The 22,142-nt window shown below is 36.5% G+C and overlaps 1 protein-coding gene across 2 annotated transcripts; it reads right to left on the bottom strand.

The window, feature by feature from the left end:
• Nucleotides 1-263: 263 nt before the first annotated feature.
• Nucleotides 264-20,827, bottom strand: LOC128992760 (protein obstructor-E-like). Of its 2 annotated transcripts, none has more exons than XM_054416498.1 (5): nucleotides 20,747-20,827; nucleotides 9,229-9,441; nucleotides 8,356-8,544; nucleotides 7,363-7,567; nucleotides 264-478 (listed from the first exon to the last, which is right to left on the bottom strand). In XM_054416498.1, the coding sequence occupies exons 1-5, from the start codon at nucleotides 20,799-20,801 to the stop codon at nucleotides 424-426; spliced, it is 717 nt and encodes a 238-aa protein (XP_054272473.1). In that variant the 5' UTR covers nucleotides 20,802-20,827; the 3' UTR covers nucleotides 264-423. The 2 variants fall into 2 exon arrangements, with proteins under 2 accessions (XP_054272473.1, XP_054272472.1); XM_054416497.1 differs by lacking the exon at nucleotides 264-478 and adding an exon at nucleotides 5,491-6,030.
• Between the last annotated feature and the right edge of the window lie 1,315 nt (nucleotides 20,828-22,142).

Raw genomic sequence — 22,142 nt, 5'->3', positions numbered from 1 at the left:
TAAATATTGTACTGGGATGTACAGATTGATCTGCTTGATATTTGTACATAGCGAATAAACATTGTGATTTTGAACTCAGTAGTTTATTGAATTTAACCACACGCATTATGATTCTTAAGTTAAATCTATGGCGCTAAGTCATTGATGTTCAGATTTGTTTACTACCAATCAAGAAGAGTCACGAGAGGGCAATTGTTCACTCCCCATTTCAACCTTGATACTCATCGGAGTGCAAACTAAGAAGGAAATTAACAAACCAGTGGTTAACTTAGACTAAAAAGTTTATTATGATAAATTATCCTAAAACTAAATGGATCCTGATATCTATACAAGCTCAGTCGTTTGTTGTTATATACAAGTGTGGCCTTGTCTGTCTGCGTGACAGAGGATGAGGTACTGTGACTTGTTGCGTAGCTTCGGTCCTCACAGGCCGAGTTTCTTGAGCGTCTTCAGATCTAGGTCTCCGTAATAGTCCTCACTGGAAAGAAAAAAGTTTGATTGTAATTTTTTTAGAATACCATTTGTAGTAATTTTTTAAAAACTGCTATTTTCTTTGTGTGTTTCCATTCCATCCGCAAATTAAAACGTAAGGAGTTAAAACTCTAGTCTTGTTCCTAAATAATGCCCTTTAGTTTTAGGACCATAAAAATTAATAGACAAGATAAATTACATAATTGGTCCCTCTGAGGGTTGAACCAGAAGCTTTCTGAGTTGAAGGCGAGCGCTTCAACCACTTGGTTTCTCAGATAATGTACAGAGAGCGGCAAAATGATCTGACGGTTTTCTTTGCCGCCCTGTTGAGCGAGTGAGTGGTGGAGGGTGGTGGGAATAGGGGCGTTACAAAGCCTACGTGCGAACATTTTTAGTAGCCATGGACCTAGGGACAGCTGAGCACCATGCATTTGTAGTGGAAGTGTTTTTTTTAAAGTGACAATTCCTGGATTGGTAGCTCATCTCTAACTCGTCCAATTTTAATTATCAATAGCTCAAATGAAAGCCCTTAAATCATTAATTATTTAAGAATGAAGATAAGGAAAATAATCGTACAAAAATTTCAAAGTACAAAACGTTTAAAACAAAAAAATGTATTTAAAAACGGATTTTGGCAATGGAATATGCGTGAAAATCTAGTATATATAGTAATAATGTGTCACAACACTGTCGTTTCAACAAAAAAAAATTATATCCAATAAGGTGGATCCAAAATGGCGGCCAAAATACGTTTCCCATCGAAATGAAGTACTGACCACCCAATAAATATCGGTGGTGGTCCCAAGTCAATATTTATAAAATTGTGTATAGAAAATGCTTATGGTATCTTATTTTCAAAATTTGTCCAATGTTGGGAAAATCCGACTCTGCACACCCAAAACTACAACATAAAACCATAAAACGTTTTCTTGTATTGTTTATTATTGTTGGTTATATTCTATACTTCTCGGACTAATAAGAAATTGATTTTAGCTTATTCTCTTTATGATAAAAACTGAGGAACCGAATACGTAGGTTTGCTGCAATGGTAACTGCCAAAAAAAGAATCTTTAGTAAAAAAATATTAAAACAGATAACATGAAGCAGAACAAAAAGTCCTATCTATATAGGTTTAATGAAAAATAATATTAATATTTATGCTTTTTCTCCATAAGATTAACATTGAGTTATCTCGGCAAGAAAACATACTAAAGTTATTACTTTCAATATCTCTGTAACAAATTGAAGCAGAACAAAGATTCAATATACTAAATTGTTAGGTTTTTTGTTTTGAATCTAATGGTTAAAAAATAAATTTGAAATTATAACAAACTTTGTACAAAATATTAGAAAAACATATATTTGAGGTAAAAAATCTTATTTTTTAGCACATAATACCCTGAAAATTCATCTTTGGGTTACTTTGTCTGCCTAGTTTTCATATTTAAGGTTGGAAATATAGTTCTACATGTGTTTGCCAATTTTCGTGGAAATCGGCCAATCCTGGAACTATGAATCGACGAATTTGCAGTCATCTTGTCGATTTGAGGGCCTCACGGCGGCCATCTTGGAAAAACCCGACTTCCGGTTGTCCGATTTTGGTAGACTTTTTTCCTGGTACTTTCTACACCTATTACTACCAAAAACCGTCGAAAAACCATTTGTTGGAATTTGTTCTATCTTAGAGGCTTTTTTGGACTAAATTGACTCGTCTAATTGCCAACAGATTGAGAGTTAGAATTTGAACGATGGATTATTTTCCCCCTCAAAATTAACTTATGTGACAAAGTTGGGGGAGATTATTCAGAAATATAGACACAATTTAGAAAGGTTCATAGGTGTATGAAGAAAGATTTCTAAGTTGAATATCGCAGGTAGTTTTTTAAGTAAGGCTGTTTATGTGTAGTTCACATAACAGGCCAGTAAGCCCGGGGCCACACTCATCTTATCTCGCTGAATTTTTTCCACGGGCGTTACCCGTGGGTTTGAGAGATACATTACGGTATATGGGGCAGGCCTCACTAGAGTAAAAACGTCCGTGAACGCGTTTGTCAGTCTCGCTGGTTTTACCAGACTGTAACAGCTCTGTAGTTAGTATGTATGTCAAAACAAGGCTGCTCGCTGCTTAATCATTTTTTGTGAAACAGAATGACTCAATTTGCAGCTATGTGTCTTGTATATACTTTTTGCAGTTTTTAACATTTGTTTAAATTTATCTCCTGCCACGTGCAACATAGTGATATGTTTTTGACCACAAGAAACCTATCTTGCTGACATTCATCGCCAGATGACGGAAGCTTATACCCTAATAGAGGGGAATGTTCAGAAATGTGCGAAGGGATTTAAAAATGGCTGTGAAAATATTCATTTATGAAGGTATTGTTTTTGGTGGGTACCCAAACTTCTCACACAAGAACTCCAAGGAAAAGGGTTTTCACAGAAATTTTTACACTCCATTACCCATTTCCGAACTTTACCCTCACATTCCGTTAGGGCCATAACCTTTAGTCATCTAGTGATGAATGTTGGCATCGGATATGTTTCTTGTAATCAAGAAAATATATCAATGATCTTATCTCGTACGAGGTGAGGTTTGAGTAACTAACAAAATTTTTAAAACACAAAGCACACCTCAGCTAGAGAGCTGCAAAATGTGTCATTCTGTTCACAAATTATGCCAGTAAGTGGCGAGGAGCACACGCACACTACAGAGCTATATGCAAGATTAGCCCTTACTTAAAAAATTACCCTTGTAGTTGAATTGGTTCAGCAGTATTTACTATGAAATCTGATTTGAATATGTTTTGGATGACTTTAACTCACAAGTTTTAGCCTAATGGGGAAGAGCAGATCTCCAGTATCTTGAATCTATCCTTGGATGAAAAATTCATGATAGAAGGGTGAAGGATGGTTTAGAATGTTTAAGGATTGTGCGTGTAAATTATGTATATTACTTATCAAACAATACCTGATACTTTAAACTAAAACTGAGAGTATAAAATGTTAGTGAATGTTTATTTTCACAAGCTAAAGTCTTCTGTACAGTTTTATGGATATCATTGTTAAATCTGACTATGGGGCACAAAGCAGTCTCATTGTAAGATACTACTGCTTAATTCAACACCTGAAATGTGAGAAAAGTTTGACAAGAAGGACAGTGTTTTAAGTGTAGACAAAATTCAATCCTCTCAAGTTCAGAGAAATAACTTAGTACATTCTTGGAAACAATAACTTGTCCAATTAGCTAAATAGAAACAAATTTCCAAAAGAATTCTAAAAGCTTTTGATATTTTGTTTTTAAAGGTTAAAAATAACTGGTCTAGATGTTATGACCACTGGGATAGACATGAAACTGGAGGTAGCACTGGCAACTCTGCTAGAAAATCGAGATACTATTTTTTTTTTTTTTTGGTAACAACTAGGGGAATCAGCTTATTTGCTCATGGCTTTATGTATGTACGATCCCACAATCCCTTAGCTGAAGTGTACAAAGTTCAATGTACTTTATCTCCTAGTCAATGGGGCCAACGTCAAGCAATTCTCATCCATCCAGTGCTACCTGTAGTTGTATCTCTAGCTCAATGGTTATTGCAATCCTTTTATTTACAATGTTCAAAGAGTCATAGCCAAAGAATTTTGAACTGTCTAATTCATACTGAAACTCTGTTTGCAGAATTTTGATGTTTGTACAGCAAGTCTTCAAGTTCAAGGTCTTTAAGTTTGTTTTTACATTGACAAGAGAGAGTTAGTTGGGGGATTGAAGGTTAGATTATAAATCATTGGGGGGAGGGGGGTCAGAGTAAAAGGAGATTTGAGTAAAATGGAGTGAAGCTGGCTTTGAAATATACAACTTTTCCAATTATCAAAACTCACCTTCTCCCGAAACCTAAATCATTTTCCCCAAGCTGGTCATCAAAACTGAATATGACGTTAATTGTACGAATTTCACAATTCTAAATCTAGTAGAGCAGGGATTGGCTGTGTCAACTAGCCTATTTACTCTCTCTTTTACTCAACCCATAAAACCAGGCTTCAGTGTTCACCTAAAATGTCTAACATGATGATCTGATGTACACTTTTCTCAAAAAATTTATTCATAGGTCAAAAATTTTTGTTCTGCTATAAGAAAGGACCCCTCAAATAGTGAATCTATGTCTTGACTAAATAAACTGAGCTTTTATGACAGTTACAAAATGAATAAAAAATTATGTAAGTGGTGCTTGAGTGTGTCATAGGTGTTTTGATGCTCCTGAACAATTTTCAGATCAGGAGAAACAACTGACATTTCTTCATACATTTGTTGCTTTGTACAAAAAAATGAAACAAATGGTTTTTATTGATCTGAAGATGATGTAACAAGATTGTTGAAACTTTTGAATTAGCCGATAAGAGAAAACCAAAATCACAAGGTAGATTATGGTATTAACGATTTTTATTGATTATACCTAACATATTCCTGAAAGAGAACACCCTTTTGAAGTCTTCTACTTCCTAACCAAAAAATTTTACCGAGATCTACAAGAAAATACTATAATTCTTTAATACTCTTAACCATTGGAGCATTTATGTCAAATTGTTGTGTCTTTAGGTTTTGGAGTCTTTCAGAAACTGATTGATAACCTTCAGTTTATTATTGTCAAAGTCGAGAAAAATGTTTATGAATTGAGTTGTAAAAAGTAATGGAAAAGCGTCAGAATTGTTTGAAGTCTACTATTTTGTTGTTGAATTATTTAAGCTGTACACAAGATAAAGGCAATGTATGGTAAAATAAAACAAACGGAATATGAAGACAGTTAAAAAAAGACAGTTTTAGTCTCAAGCATGATCTAAAACACAAACATGTGACTCCTAAAGCCTAAAATTATTGAAACAGAAAATCAGATCAAGGTCAATCCAATTGTGGTTTTATACAGTGAAACATTGTTAAAAGAAATCCCACAATGCATGAGACCCATGCGAAGAAAACCAAAAGTTAGAAAATCAAACACATGCAAAGAGAGGGTAAAGTAAACACACATCTTGGGTGAAGTGGCAGCATTTATTGTCACTAGAGAGCGCCGACCATACAACGGTCGAATCAAACTGCTTACATGACTTAAATATTAACTTAAATAAACGGTTTGACACAGCAACTTAAAGTGCGATCCGTAGTGCTTACCAACTGAATAATTTTGGTTTGGTTCGCGAGATGGCCCCAAAGTCAGTCTCAAAACAAAATTGTAGGATAACAACAGGGAGTGAGTTTGGAACCATTTCGCCTTCGACAGAAACGTCGTGAAAGTCTGGTTCTAGAGAACCGATCACTGAGTCTTTAGGCACTTCACTTCTGCTTAGGCAGAGTCGTCAAAGTCCTTGGGGGATGATGGCCGAGGGCTCTGGGCTGTGGAGGGCCTGGGACTCTGAGCCTGAGGACGAGTTGAGCCTCCCTTTTGGGAAGGTCCGGCTGAGGGGACGTTCTTGGGGGCTGAGCTCCTTCCACTTCCGCTGCCTGCGCCGAGTCCGGCCAGAAGCTCGCTCTTCCTGATGGCCTTCAGGTCCAGGTCGCCGTAGTAGTCCTCACTAGGAACGGGTTAGAGTTACAGTTAGCGAGAAGAAAGAGCCAGAGAAGGTAATTAGACATGCAAAAGGTCATGCTTGCTCAGCACAAATGAGCTTCTGGGATGGAAAATGTTATTTTTTAATTTTGGTAAACAAATTTATAATTGACATTTTTTTCAAAATAAGCTTAAAGATTTTGTAATTCTTCATCCATAGAAAAATGATGAATTTCAATAGTAACGTTAATAATATTAATGTTATTATATTAGTCTACAACTGAGACAAAATCAGGTAATTAAATTTAAACTTCTTAAGTTTTCAATTCTGGTAACCCATCTAGATCTCAATCTGTCATGTGTTTTCTCGTGTTAAGACAAGGAATGGTATGAAAGTTGTTTGTTTGATTCATGTTATTGGTATCAGGTTTCATTTCAAGGCCAGGGGAGGTGTTTCTGTTTGTGCAATCGTTTTACATTCTACATCACTATTGCTAATCAATGTATTATACACTAAATCTATCACTGACATTCAAAATTCACACACCACATGCAGCAACCAAAATTAAATCAAGACTCATGCAGCAACTGGGTCATTTTTAGTTGCTAGTTCCCTTGAAAACCCAAAAGTGTATATACAAGACTTTAGGGTCACAGTTATTGAATGAATTCCCTAATCTTGCCGTAATAATATTTTGCAGTTAAGTCTTGAAGATCGAGAGTAGGCTAATTAGTTTTCAAATTTGGGCCAGCAACCTTGCCTTGAAAGGGAGTAAACACAAAAATTTCTAAGTAAGTCCAGAGCCTCCAGTGTAAGCTTCGCATTACTCCTGAGGTCAATTCACTTTTATGCATAAGTGCTCAAATCGGGATGATAATTTATTTTCTTTTTCAAAGCTGGATAATAATAATTTGCATTGCAATCTAAACCTCAACTATTTTGTTATTTCAATTCTTACACCTTTTCTGCCATCAAAAATAAATTTACAAAGTTATCCAACAATTCAATGAAAACTACAAACACCTCTTAACTCTTATTCTGCAACCGATCGCTTGACTACAAGCCTTAAGTATTTGAGTTAATGTTTAATTAATCAAGAAATATTAATCAGGCGCAGTGAACAATACAAATGGAGGAAAGTCAATAGTTCCTAGTCTCGGCATGGGCATAGCAGAAGCCTTCCACTACTGGACGGGTTGACATAGCAACCAAAGGTTGGCATAACAACGAAAGGTTGTCATACCATCCAATGGTTGACATAGCAACCAAAGGTTGTCATAGCAACCATCTCGTCATTGTCCCCACACTAGAATAAAGGTCATCGGAATAAAGAGAAATACCAATATTTAAACTCACCAGCCGGGAACATCCTCGGGGTCTTCGCAGTTGCCAGTGCCGTCAGCATCTCCGATCTTGAAGACTGTTCCGATGGGACATCCGTACTCCCGGGCGGTTCCGTCCATGCAGATGTAGTATTTCCTGCAGTCGTCAGGGTGAGCGTGGCGGGTGAATGATCCAGCGGAGATGCCGAAGGTGGAACAACTGAAGCCGTCAGCAACCTCTGTAAATGCAAACAATGTTTTGTAAAAGTTTTAACAACGTTTTTCTGAAATGTTGCAACATTTGTGGGATCAGGTTAAAAGTAATTAGGCTTTCAATTGGGTTTGTTATTAGCCTAGTGGCTAGGTTTTCAGACGGTGCGAGTGGTACAGATTGGATCCCGGAATTTACACTTGAAATTGAGAGGCTTAGGCAGTTTTCCCTCAAAGGAGTTCGTGGTCCTTTGGTTAAAAAATGCCACTGTTGTGGATCCTAAAAGTTAGAATTAGATTAGAATTAGAAGAGTACTTATTAGGGGATTAGAATCAGCGTGAAAAACAGAAAGAATGACCAACAACATTTTCTCCGGTTTGGAAAGAATATTAATTAGGAACAGAATAAATAGTTTCAGCACTTTGAGGTTAAAAATTGACGCGCAATTTTTAACACAAAGTACACATTTTCCGCAGACTCATGATTATTCTCCCACTAAATATACATTTCATAGGTTAACACTTTTTTCTACTTTAATTTCTTATATTTTCTACTTAAAAGTCACGTAAAATTTGTTTGGAAACGCCATCTTGTTTGGAAAGACATTCTGTAACGCTTATCGCAAGACCTTATGTACTTTTAGTAGGCCTAAACAAATTTCTCTTTATTTTACCTAAAAAATCAACCAAACTCTCGTTTACCAAGTCTTCCTTCTTTTTTCTTGTGAAACCCCCTTTTTGACCACATTATTTACTACATTATATTCAGAAATTTACCCGGTCAGTTTGAATCTTTGAAGCAATTTCGGAAACTCACCTTCAACCTTGCATTCAGGGACCTGGTCAGCCCACATGCAGACACGGGCTTCTCTGTCGTAAGCAAGACCAGGAGAGCATTGGTATCGGCTAGCCTCTCCGTTCCAGCAGTTCCAGAATGTGTCGCACTTGACTTCATCGGGGAAGATACCGTACAGCCTCGGGCAGTTGGGTGTGCTGATGGGGGGCTCTGGAAAATGAAAGAGGTTTGAGACTCCAGAAGCTATTCGGAAGAATGAGCTGATTAAGTTGGATGAAAAATTAGCGCAGTAGAAATAGAAAATTTTGAGTTTTATCATTGCCTATTGGATACAGAAGGTTTTATCATGCTCCACTGTAGATGGGAGTAAAAGATAAGCTGGACTAAATACACGACCTTAATCATTGAGGAAATGTAGATCTGAGAAATCAAAATGTTGACACAAGTCAAATTTTTGTACTACAGTACATATTGTAAAGTCCTGTAAACACTGCTTATAGCAATGAAGAACATTTGATTGGAATGTTTCTTGTCGGCGATTGCTCTCTAACTAATTTCAAACTGCATATATGTTTTCTTCCAGTTTTCAGTAATATTTATAACATTTCAGACTGGTTTCAACTGGTTCTATTCGTTTACACAATCTAAATTAGAGGTTATTGTTTTTCTCGATCTGCTAAATTCAAAAGGGGCAGCTTTTTGTTGTAGTAGGGAACATGAAATTTTAGACTAGGACGAAAAGTAATTCGAAAAGTAAAAAATGCGATTTAACATGTTATACATACAACCCGAGAGAAAGAGATAACTCTCAAAATGCTTAAGTTATATTATCTTCTTCTAATCCTGGATTCAGACCAATAATTAAAAATGATCCTTAAAACGAAGTTTTCTTACCAAGTTGTGACCTGTCTCCACAGTCGACGTTGTGGAGGTAGTCGCAGTTCTCCTTCAGGTACTTGGGGTCTGTGTCGTCGAAGGCGAGACCGTTCCCGCACGTCTTGAGCTCAGCGACTCCGTTGTCACACTTCCAGTACTTATCACAAGACACCGGGTGAGGATAGAAGCCGTAGTCATCTGGGCATTTGAAGTCTTCCTTCTGTGCGCTAGCTGTAACAGAAAATACAATTGGTGATTGGAGTTGCAACTGTTGGGGAGATAAAGAATATTAACTGTATAAGTAGAGATTCCATTTCAGCATCTTGAAATGTAATAGAAGGTATATAATTATGCAGTTAGACTACATTACGTTTTATTAGCACAATAATCATTCTTTGAAGGCAAAGATAGAGGAGCTAAGAATTTTTAGAATAGCAAAGAACCTTCGAAAAGTCAAGTTGGCAAACACGTCAGCAAAGTATGGAGTGGTTTGAGCAGTCAAGTGTTGCGTCGACAGACACACCCACATTCCTCTTACACAATCCACTGTCCTTTCCCGGACCTATTGTCGCACAAGTACTTTCCCGGGTATTACCATGTTGTCTGTTACAGCAAATCGTCATTGGACTTGTATGAAAGAGGCAAAAAGTAGGGATAATCCTATCAAAACGAGCAAAACATGAAAAACATGGCCTTCAAGAAGAATTATGACGATCTTGACAATCCACGAAGATATGTTTACAAGTAATGGTGTTTACTTCAAAACATTTCGCGAAGAATCTCCTTGCAGGACGAGTTTTCAAACTACTCATGCAGCTTGCAATCCAGCCTTGGCATTTTTGCACGATCTTATCGCAAATTTTACGACTGCAGTTTTCATATCGACCTTTATCAGCTGGTGGACCACCCTGATTCCCGCCCTAGATATCGACCGTTCACCGCCAGCTAATTGTAGACGGTAGTTGCGGAACAGTTTACACTCACACTTCCTGACCTAGGCCATTGTCTAGCTGTTGCAACGAGTCGCACCCTCCAGCTATCGAAGGTGTGATGTGGAGCAATCTTAGGGGAGAATTGAAGTGTAACAAGACCTCCCAGTGGATTATTTGTGTTATGACTTCTCATTACAAATTTGTATGGGATACGGTACCTCTTACTTTCTCTATATCTAGGCAGGGATAGGTAAATTTTGTTTTGTCAAATTTTCTACCAATGAGATTTTAAGAAATGAGACAGCTGAAAATTGGGTGCTCTCGTACTACTGGGGTTAGTTTTTAGCGAGATTTATCTTTGAGCTAAAATTCTCAATTGATTTTTTATTGAATCAGTTCTCAATTTTCAGAAAGAACCATCTGTATTTGCTTCAAATTTTGCCACCTTGACTTCAAAGTCACAGTAAAAAGATCACAAGACACGAAAGAAGGATCGGATTTACACTTCACAAGGACGTCGGAGCGAAACAAACAGAACTAACGAACCAAAACACCTCAAGGAGAGCAACCGGTGTCGCCGCAATAGTAAACAAAGCGAAAACAACAAAGAATCGCCAAACGTCAAAATACCTCTCACAATAACATCGCGCATTCCATCCGCAAGTCTTTATCAACGATTTGTCACCGAAACCTAACCTTTCAGAGTTGGTACACTCGATCCGTCGCGGTCCGGCTGACGTTGCGTCACCGCCACAACCTAATTTCTCCCCCGTGTATTAATTCCTGGTAAATATTTACCAATTAATACCTCGTAATCGAGCGTGTCGGCCGCATGGTGCAAGCGTTACGTAACACCAGTCAGATTCCTGGATGAAGTCGAAAGTGGTGCGAGGAAAGTGTAGACCGACCATTATCTGGACGTGCGTACAGTTTCCTGATCTCAGTTCCGCCGGACCCACCCGCATCACGAATGACTGATTGTCACAGAAACCATCCATTAGTGAAGTCCATCAGTCCATTAGTGAGTGATCAGGAATTATACATTTTGGAAACTTAACCGTTACGTAAATTTGGGGAACAAGTTTCTAAACGAGATGTGTCGAAGAAATTCGTCAGTAGTGGGAGTAGGCCAGGAAGCCGCCCTAGTCCTACTACCCTGGTTAGACCGTCTGGTTTACAGCCAGTATGCTAATAGTATAGGCTTTCTCTGGTATGCCGACTTATGTAAGGGTGACGTAAGGCTGGAAAGGTTACGAACTGAACAGAGAGAGTGGACCGAAGGAGCTCGTGTCACGCCCTGAACTTCATTCATCAACAGCTTTCACTCTGATATAAATAAATTTGGCTTGTTTGTACAGCGTTTAGATTGACTATTGAGTGGCCAGAGTTGAAAGTACAGTAGGTGGATGGGGTCAGAAACCCCTTTAATAAAAATTTAGTACGATTCTCGTTATTGAATAAGCTCGGTAAAAGAGCATCAACTATATGCCTTTTTTAAACCTCTCCTCAATTTCAGAGCGTCATAAAGATTATGACGACCTTAGTCCCGAACCATGAATTTCACTTTATGATGCTTGTAGATCTCCAAGTATTTACCAATGTACTATGCTACAACTACTGCTACAATTTAGAACAGTTACTATCCTTTTGGTAAGTATGACTTCAGCCTCATTCACTTCTACAGAAGATCGCAGAATTACAAAAACATGAAACATAAGTCATATAGTGAACACGATTATTGGGTTTATAACAAAAGAAACCCACCGACCCACCCACTAGAATGACCATAGAAGCAATCAATTAAGATATCCTTTTTGGTATACTGTTTTTCTACACCGGAATCACTTCCGCCATTGCACAAGAAGCAGTCAGTGTCACGACTGTAGGAGTGACTTGAATCTGGTAAAACAACTTATACAAGCCTATATTCGGCACAAGGTGACTTTTTAGGCGAGCAAAAATCCAAATGAATGTCAACCAAGGACTTCCTGTCTGTTACGAAGGATCGAGTGACTTTCCTCATATGACAGCTTTTGGGTTTCCGTATCGATTGAGAGGAATGCGTACATTTTCTAACACTACGAACTAAACAAATTTGAAATAATCGTAATTGATTCACTTTGCGAGTTAAATGTATGTTTGTTTACAGAATTGGTAGCATAATTTAGTTAGGATCAATGTACTTTAGCAACACAAATTTCACCTACCCAACCAAGTGCTCATCTACACTTGTTCCCCAGAATATACGTTCCTTGATTTTCGCAATCCTCTCAGGTCAACTTGTAGGGGTCAAATTTAAATACCAGTTGGGATTACCAGTAAATATCCAACATGAGCAATCGCTTTGGCAAGCCTCGCGAGACACCCAACAGTTGCTCAATGTTTGGACGTGAGAATGTTTCTAATCGCCAAACGAGAAACGACATTCCGTCAAAGGCACATCTCGGTCAGTTGCTCAAGATGCGTCCGAAACCGGGACGACGACCAGTTGATTGTCAAGAGGAATGTGAAGAATGGCAGAGGATTGGAACCCTTTGGAACATTCGATGCTTGTAGCTAGGAACTTGAAGGTTGCACCACGAAGAAACGTTTACAAGACAAACCCCTTGATTTTTGTCTAAATGGTCTGACAACACTTGAAGAAATCTTGATTAGGAATACTGATGTGGAACATTCCTCAGATGAAAGTGAATCGAACTCACGGGACCGTCAAGGCAGAAAGCGCTGTCGCTCATGCAGAACTGAACATGTGGTTGATGGGCCAACTCCAATTAGAAATAGTACAAAACTACGAGGAGGAAAGTGGCGCAGGGAAAGTCAGGAACCGATCGGAGATATGTGCAGAACAAGATGAGGTGACTTTCCCGCAGGCGATGTGCGGTTTGATTGCGGCTATCACCTTGGGGCGACCTTGACTGCGAGACACTGGGGCAAGCCTGGAGCGAGGCTACTGCGCACTGGAGATAAATACACCCTTGCGTATTTAGGAAAACAAACAACGTAATTGCCAAACGATTACGTGTATCATTTGGTTGGTTTGGAGAAGTGTGATTCACATTGTTAAGTGAGGTCAAAGGTTTTAATTTCTTTTATCGCAACATTGAATGTATCAATTAATATTTTTACAAGATTTAGTTTATAATTGTATCATAAGCTAAATTCTTAGACATCGTGATCATTGGGGACACGAACTTTATTTTTGTGGAGAACTTTGAAGAGCACTTAATGAAATACCAAAATCCTAATTTGTATAAATGGAAGCTCTGCAAATGAGCGTGATTGAAAACAATTTGCTTCTGCTCACCAATAAATTTCAACAAGAGATAATGTAGAGTATACGAGGAAGTTCTACTTTTAGAATCTCCTAGAACATACCCTTAAATGTCTTCTTGGCAATGAGAATTTATTCTCACTCTTGAATTGACCACATTACAGCTTTACGATTCATCACATTGGAATGTAATTAAGTCTTGAAAACAAATCACGTTTCCTGGGAGCGTATTGGCATGGGTTACCACCCTAGAGTGTGAGAACTGAGGACATATTTCAGCCACGCGGAAGTGGAGGAATGATTTATGCAGTTCGACGCCTCAGAATTCGGCTGGCTCGACTCCAGGGGCGGACTCGGCGGAACGAAAGTGAAAACCTCGGTCAGTGACACCGGTGATTGGTGGGTTTGGTCGGACTATTTACATTAGATAACCATTCCCTGGTCTAACCATGCATAATTGCTTGAAGTATTAAGCTCATTGTAAATATTTCTGGAAGGCGTCAATGGGAAATTTGACGATTTTAAGAAGAACCCAGAACTTGGAATAACAAACTCAAACTTTAAGTACTGAGGGGTTCGATTGGATTATAGTGTCAGTGAATTCAAAGGTAAACTGTATTGCGTAAATCGTACACTCATACTAACTGATAGTAAATTGCAACTAAAAAGCTATCTCACTTCCACCGTTTGCAAAATGATTAAAAAAGGCGGGATCACAAAAACCTAACCAAATCAATTTTTGAACTTGCCATGAAGTCTCTCTGTTGAAGATGATCCTGACGTAGGAGAACATTTAAAAAACACAATTCTACTTCAACTAGAAAAAAACCCAACATGATGTTTATTGATATAAAATCAAAACTACTCAAGGAGCGTTAAAGTCTCCACAGAAGTCGTTCACCTACCAAGGCTACAGCCGCTTTTACTATCAATGCTGCAGCAGAGGCAATTTCATTTTGCACGGTGATTCTTCTCACAGCCTAGGCATTGTCTGAGATGATTACCAGAGGATGAGTCACTGACCGGCCATGGGAGGTCTGACACATGGTCTGACATGATGGAAATGTTGCGGAGAGTCAACCAAATCAAAAAGGATTGTGTAGGAAATTCGATATTGACTATCTTATTTAGTAACAAGACTTTTGAAACTTAACTTGTAGGTAACCTAACCTCAATGCCATATTTTATGAAAATGTGAGATAGTAAAGCATGCACTTTTGATGTTTAATCAATATAAGTGTTAAGGATCATGCAATTTTATTTCATAAAGTACGGTAGTTGGGTAAATCATTGAACACAACTACCAAACAAAGAGTCATAGAGGTCAAATGCAATTTTGCAATCAATGGAAGCCCTGAAACTGCTTAGCTTGGTCAACAAATACTGGGTGAAAACGGATTTGTGGTTTTGATCGAATTAAGACCTAGATTCAATTTCAACTCTTACGAAAATATGAGATAATGTATTTTGGTCAGTCTAAGATATGTGATACGATACGTGAGTACAAATAGCATCCGAAAGTAAGTTCATCCAATCCATGAGATCTCTTGCCCATTTAAAATGAATAAACCTTTGAAGAGTCTTCCATGATCGAATTCATATCGGTCTGACTTAACATTCAGTTCATCATCTTTACCTATCTATATTTCTTGAATATAGAAGACTGACGTTTCGTTAATCACTCAGAGAACTTTTACGGGCCGTAAAAAATCTCTCCGAAATCCTGTGAAAATCTGAGTCAATCGCCGGAAAAGGTAGCTACTGGAGCGTAGAGCGCAGGGAAACATTAATGGCGGTAAAAGGTTAGTTAATTATGAGGATGAAGACATGATAGGAGCTATCTTGTTAACGAACCGCTTTTGGAGCAGCATTTGCCACTTTCTAAACTTAATGCCTTGTCAAGTAGGTCGAACTGGGTGTTGCAGAGAGGTTGGGAAAAGATTGACCGAGTAACGATTGTAGCTGAGTTGATAGAGTAAATTTGAAAATCAACGAGAAAGACCCAGTAAAACCCAATGAGGGCTTTAATAAATGACCCTAACTGAAGAAACAGTCAGTGACAAGGAAACATAGATCATCACATATTCCACACTGATCAGGTTCATATTCAGTTTCGTTGTCTAAAAGGATTCTTTGATTGGTTGGTTTCATACTTAACTGATAACGGATAATATATTAAGAGTGACACCAAATAGATGCACTTAAAATGAAACAAGGTGAAAAATGAAATGAAAGGTAAAATGAAGCTTCTGGCAATACATACGTCTTACTAACACACTCTCATTGTGTAAGATAGAAAACAATAACCTGAATGATATTGTTGGTGTAGACACATTTAAACAGTCTTTTAAAAACACAAAGAAGCTTTTCCAACCCAACATTAGAAACAAACACAAATTTAGCCACGGAAAATAAATTGCAAAACTATTAAAAAGTGATGACCAACTACAATCAAAATCAGCTACAAGAAGTTCCATGATTGCTAAGAGGTGTTTAACAACTGGAAACCAATGACTGCTAATTATGGTGTTTACGCATGTTAGCGATAAGGTTAGTTGACAACAAACAAGGTTTGACAAGATTATTTCTGTAAGCAATTGTTACATCGTTTTTAGGTTTAAGTGTAAAATTGCTGTGTGAAACTATGCATTTTATGATCCGTATGGAAAGAGTTGGCAATACTTCCAGTTGTCCTGGACGATTTTAATGTTCAATCGATTGGTATAATGGTACAGTATCTGCCTATGAAAATTAAGTACAATTGTAGGGGTTGAGATTAGTTTTACAATGTTTATTTGAGTTTACTGCCTTTTTTCAACCCTGTATTGTCTCGAATTTCCTGGTTTTGGACCTATTACTTGAAATAGTGCAGTCATCACTACACTATGCAAGTAAGCATAACCGGTCAAGGATGTAAGTCAATGGTCATTCTAGGACACAAACTATGTAATTCGCACGGTTTCAAAGATCCTACTATCAGTATACCAATACTCACAAGTATGACAAAAACATAATGTTTTTCACCTAAATCAATATTCGGTCAGTTTGACTAACGTATCGTTATGCAATCTAAACTTTGAACTTCTGCAATGTTGCACACATGTGCAATATCATCTTCCCACAACCGTGAACGTCCCATAAGTTGCATAAACCGACCTTTTCTGCAAGGACGAAAGTTCAAGAATCTGGTGACGCAATAGGTAATCTTTGCGGTTAAAGATTAACAGTTCTAGCGGTTAAGGTAATTTTGTTTGCTGCGTAGTTCTTCACCGTTTATAGCTGTTATTTTTAGCTCTGGAGAATCTCGATGTTTTGCAACGCGTAGTTGATTGTTTTGGGTTTTGGAATTTTTACACGGAAGGGATTGGTCTTTAAGTGGATGTTGATGGTGTATGGTGTATTGATACTAATAGTATGGGAATCAAAAGTAAAAAACCTTCTACACACTTAGGTATAGATCATAAGACCGATTGTATACAGGGTTGATCGAAAGTTGTCGTGAAGAAAATCTTAGATTTCCCTACAATTTTTTTAAAGCTGGAGTTTATCTATTTAGCTTCATCCCAACATATGGTATATTAAAATAGAAAACGTAAACATTACGAAAAATATCTTGCTTGAAACCGAATTCCATGGTCACTTAGCTTTCATGACAAAACAGTGAATAAAACCTGTATGAATCATCACAGATTTAAATACAAATGAAGCTGAATGAGAAATTACTCGTAAATGATTGTAACGGTTAGTTCACAAACTTTATTCATGTTAAGTTTTCCTGTTTCGTTTTGTTTACAAGCGGAAGTTGCCGGAGAAGGACGAGGAAAGCAAAAGTGGGTCTCTGGGTGGGCAGTTGGCAATTACAGACGTGAAAGTGAGTGAGACAACAATCAGCTGAGCGTTAGAAAACAGCTGACAGTTGCTCCAGACTGCAGGGTTACCAACTATGTAAAAAAAAACTAACCAGTTAAAACGAATACTGTATGAAATGTAGGAGTGATTTGTTAAATTTCTTAGCTTTCCGAAGCAAATTTAATGACAATGATAAGGGAATTAACTGTTTTCTTCCAAATATTTAGTACCGGTAGTCAACCGGCAAACATATTTGTAAGCGTTGTTTTTGGAATAGAATTAAAAATGTAAATGTTGTTGGGAAGAACATTGATCACAAAATTGTCTCACACACTTGAAAACATAGCTTGGAAGTACCTATTAATGTTGATATTGAAATTTCATTGTTTAGCCAAACTCTACTCTAATGCACATAGAAAAATCATAATTTTTTAAAATTCCACTAGTTGCAACAAAAGTTAAAGACAAATTCCAATGTTTATTTTGTCGCAAATTCCAAAGATCTCATTCTAAAGGACGAGTTAGTGACACAACTAGATATTTCGTGTCATAATATCTCGGGAATGTGTCCAAAAACAGTTCGGCGCCCAAACAATACCAGTAGCCCGAGGCTGTACTGTTTAGGCCTCGGTTCAGCCAGGTTGCGACATGTCGCCCCCGGCGTCCGTTGCGACAGCTTCTACTTTCCTTCCTGGCATTATTTATCAAGTGTAAATGAGCCCCGCCGGCCACGATAGTTTCTGCTCCGGTTTAAATAAAATAGGGAATAACCAGTGAAAATAACAGCGAAGGATAACAATGGCTGAGTAGTGTTTATAGTACGTTGTCGCTACGGAAATTATTGTTTAAAGTAGCTTATGGTGTGATACCAAGAGCACCCACAGAATTTTTCCTCAAGAGGAGAGGGATTGTCTGTTACGGGATTTAGGGAAAACAAAAGAAACCAAAAAGGACCCTCTTTGTTTAAGAGGAAACAAAAGGAATCAAGAAGGATCCAAATGCCATATAGATAGTGTTTTGGGGTGTCTAAAAGACTTTATTTTTTTAAAAACGTGTAAAAGACCTTCAATTATATTACACCTTAATACTTTTGAACGTATGGATTGAACGTTGAAACTCCAATTGGACGTTAATATAAGGCCTTTTGATTTATAAATTATATACAGTTCTTGATTGTAAAGGGGGTATATACGTTAGCATTTATAGTTAATTAAAATGTGATTTTGATTCAGAACCAACAATTTTGGATTTTATAGTTGAATTATTTATTGTAGTCTTGGTTTATCTATTTCAACTCTTTATTATGCACTCCGTTACATATGCATACTTTAAACTGTCATACAAAAACTATACACAGATTTAATCCGAACGTTTTGAGCTGTTTTGTTTTGACAAATGTGACGTAATAGACAATGCTATCATGTGTGAAACCCCTAGCTGTAACTGCAATTAGGTTTTTAATTGATAACAATCACGGAAATAAATCCAATAATCGATATATACCGATATATAATAGAAATATCAGTATTAAACCTACTAAATTGTCATACCCATTCCAAACTTATAAGCATCCGGTAAATGTGCATTCAATATATTATTGAAAATTTGTATGTTTGTAACAATCTGAAATATGTATGCTTCAATATAAACCAACCAAATTACCTTCAAACTAATTTGGAGACAATTTTGAAAAGACGTGTAATATTTCATTAGAAATTTAGGGAGATTTGTCATGAATATCAAATTTGAATTATATTTTGTCCGAAGAATTGTATAGACCTGATATAAAGAGATCACCGATGATGTGATTACAATAAATTGTTAAATCATTTTTGAAGTTTATAAATATAAATTTATTTATTTTTATTTTTAGAGTGTATAATATGATTTTTTTTGTGTATATTTTATCATACGTGTCGTAATTGGACCATTTAGTTTTTCATGTTTATTATTTTACTACTATTTTTTATTTATCAGCCTATAGGAACAATTTTGTCATTGATACATCATTCATTTGACAAATTATGAATGATCAATGTGTACAGAAATATTGATTGACCGGTAGAAAAAACTTAAATTTTGGAATCTATAATTGCATGGCATAAATATATATAATCCTAATATAAATTCAAATTTAATGATAAAATATAATTAATTGTTGATTGTATGAATTAATAAACAATATAGAATTATGTAGTGAATAAAGGTTACGCATGTATATTAAACATCGGATACGCCTCAAAAGTAAAACCGGCAAAGTAATTTATTTTATCTTAGCATTGCAATGGAAAAGTTAACGATGACAAAATGAGCAATTAATTACGTTTTTGTAGAGTGAAGTTGTATGGTAATATATTAAATGTAGACAAAAAATGCTGTTGGTAAACAAATATAAATCGTGATTGCATAAAATATTTTTAGAGCCTCGTAAACCAGTTTTGAGTTATAAATTGCTAAACTAATAATCTATTTATATTGTAAACTTGTGAAAGATGCCATTAAAAATAACCTCAAGTCAAAACAGTTGTTTGTATGATCCTAATACATCAAAACCCACAGATATTTTCCTCTATAACTAATAACTAATTTAGTTGTTAAAATGGTTGGTAATATACTGGAAATTGAGAAAAGCAGATATAACATTTTGTTGAAAATGTAATAGCATTTAAAAATAAAACACTTCCGAAGATTTAGTGTATTTTATGATCAATGTTTAGTTTGAATATTGTGCAATAATAGTTTCACCCAAAGAAATATCGTACCACAAATTGGAACGTTTAGCCAATAACCAATTTTCTCCAATTTCAAAATAAAAATAATAATAGATAATCAGAAAAACATTAGTTGAATTTGGTCAAATTAATTTTTACTATGGCTTTTTCAATGTGCAACAACCTATTTGTGTAACGTTCCAAATACAAATTAACTGTTTTAGTAAATAACTCCCAATTAAGGATATATAAAAACAAAAACAAGATACCCTTCAATTTATGAACAAATACACTCTTTTCTTCAAAACTATAACCCAATGTAAGTGATTTTTGCACACTATTTAATTTTTTAGAGAAATATTGAGCAAATTTTATTTTTTATGAAAAAAATATTAAATAACTTTTTTATCAGCATTGCACGTAACAACACCCTCCAAGAGTGGTTATTATTAGACGTATTTTTAATTTACTTTTCATAAAAAGTTAATTGATAACCAAAAGTTTGAAATTAAGTTTTAACTGACTTTTTACAAAACCGTTTAATGCACAATATTGTTGTAATAAACTAAAAAAAATAATAAAAAACATCCTAAATTTTCTGCTCAATAATGACATCCTTTGAATACCTTTTGAGAAAAAATAATTTTGCACAAAATACATAATTTAACTACATTAACCTAAACATTTTTTAATCCCCTAAACGTTATCACACAACCTACAAACAACTGTTTTGAAACACTTGAACACTTCACTGTATTCCACACTCGACGTACCGTAAGTCGCTAGCACCACTACTGCTACTGCTACCAGCTTCATCCTGGAGATCATGATGCACACACTACAAGAGACAGTGAGTTACTGTAGAGGAACGACCGTGGCGCGCTTATATAGTGACCTGGAGCTCGTGGTGGCTGGTGAGCACCCCTCCAGCGCGGCTACCCCGGCCACTGGGGTGGTTTGGATGCTTAGGAGTGCATATATATATGAAGGTGCAAGTATTTGTAGACATGTTTTAAGGGGTTGAAAAGGTTGTAAGAAAGTGTATGTTTTTGAAAGTGTAGGTTTCATGAATCGAAGAAGGTTGGCGGTGGATAAGGTGTATGTTTTGGCCCTAAGTTTTTCAAGTGTTTTTGGTTTAGAAAGTGTATGTTTGTTGAGGTTGAAGTATAGGGTTTAGGAGTCCTTAATGTACTGTTTTTAGTTATATATATATATATATATATATATATATATATATATATATATATATGTGTGTTTCAATTTTAAAGGAAGTGAATATCACTAGACAAAATCAAGCAATTTATTATGTAGATGAAGATTGAAGGTGTAGGCATAAAAGTACATAGGGATTGAAGAAGGTGCAGGAATATAGTTTATGTTTTTGACTTGTAGGTTTTAGGAATCGAAGAAGGTTGTAGGAAGTGGATTAGTTGTAGGTTTTAGTTTTTGAAGGTGTAGGCTTTAGGAATTGAAGAATGTGTATGTTGTTTGTTGTGGTTAATCAAATTTCTTCATTTGGTCCTTTGATTCCTTGTTCTTTTCCTATTTTTTGGTTAGGAGTTGCACCACCAAACTGTATATTTAGGTATAGGATTCATGTGTTAAAGAAAAGTTATCTTTGAGAGATGAAGAAGGTGTAGGTTTTTTGACCTGTAGGTTCTAGGATTTGTAGAAGGATATCGGTTTTTGGAGTTGAGTAAGGTGTATAATTTAGGAATGTAAGAGCAGTGGGGGGTTTAGGAGTTACAAAAATTGAAGGGTTTGGGATTGCAGGAAGAAGATGGAGGCTTGCATCTTTGAGATCCTGTGTGTATAGGAGTTTTAAGTATAGGTTTTTAGAGTTGCAGAAAGTGTTCCGTCTTAAGACTTGAAGAAGTCCAAATCGCATCAATAAATTTTCCCAACATGACGTAACCAATGTTGACAAAACAGCGTCCTCACACATCCGTCTGAATTACAAGATTACCCTTGGAAAATAAATTTTAACGAAATTACAGCATGATTAAAGGATGTAGACCTTCCGTTTCTGAGGTTACTGCCTGGTCAACCTTGTCTCGGCTAGGCAGGACCGCAAGATCTACAGGACTCTCCCCTCCAAAGGCTAGGGTCAACGTAATCTGCCTGGGCCGTCCATGCTCAGGCAATAAGCAATTGTAAACAAAATTTTGA

This window comes from Macrosteles quadrilineatus, unplaced genomic scaffold (genome assembly GCF_028750875.1).
Source record: "Macrosteles quadrilineatus isolate MER2022 unplaced genomic scaffold, UCM_ALF_1.0 Scaffold_4__1_contigs__length_99947679, whole genome shotgun sequence".
Classification (NCBI taxonomy): domain Eukaryota; kingdom Metazoa; phylum Arthropoda; class Insecta; order Hemiptera; family Cicadellidae; genus Macrosteles; species Macrosteles quadrilineatus.
Note: the sequence above shows the minus strand (reverse complement) of the source record. Positions and strands in the feature narration are given on the sequence as shown.

Coding starts and splice junctions, on each gene's coding strand:
- LOC128992760 (XM_054416497.1), bottom strand. CDS start 20,801: ATGATCTCCAGGATGAAGCTGGTAGCAGTAGCAGTAGTGGTGCTAGCG. Junction 8,545..9,228: donor TGGAGACAGGTCACAACTTG/GTAAGAAAACTT, acceptor TTCATTTTCCAG/AGCCCCCCATCAGCACACCC. Junction 6,031..7,362: donor CCCGAGGATGTTCCCGGCTG/GTGAGTTTAAAT, acceptor ACCCGTTCCTAG/TGAGGACTACTACGGCGACC.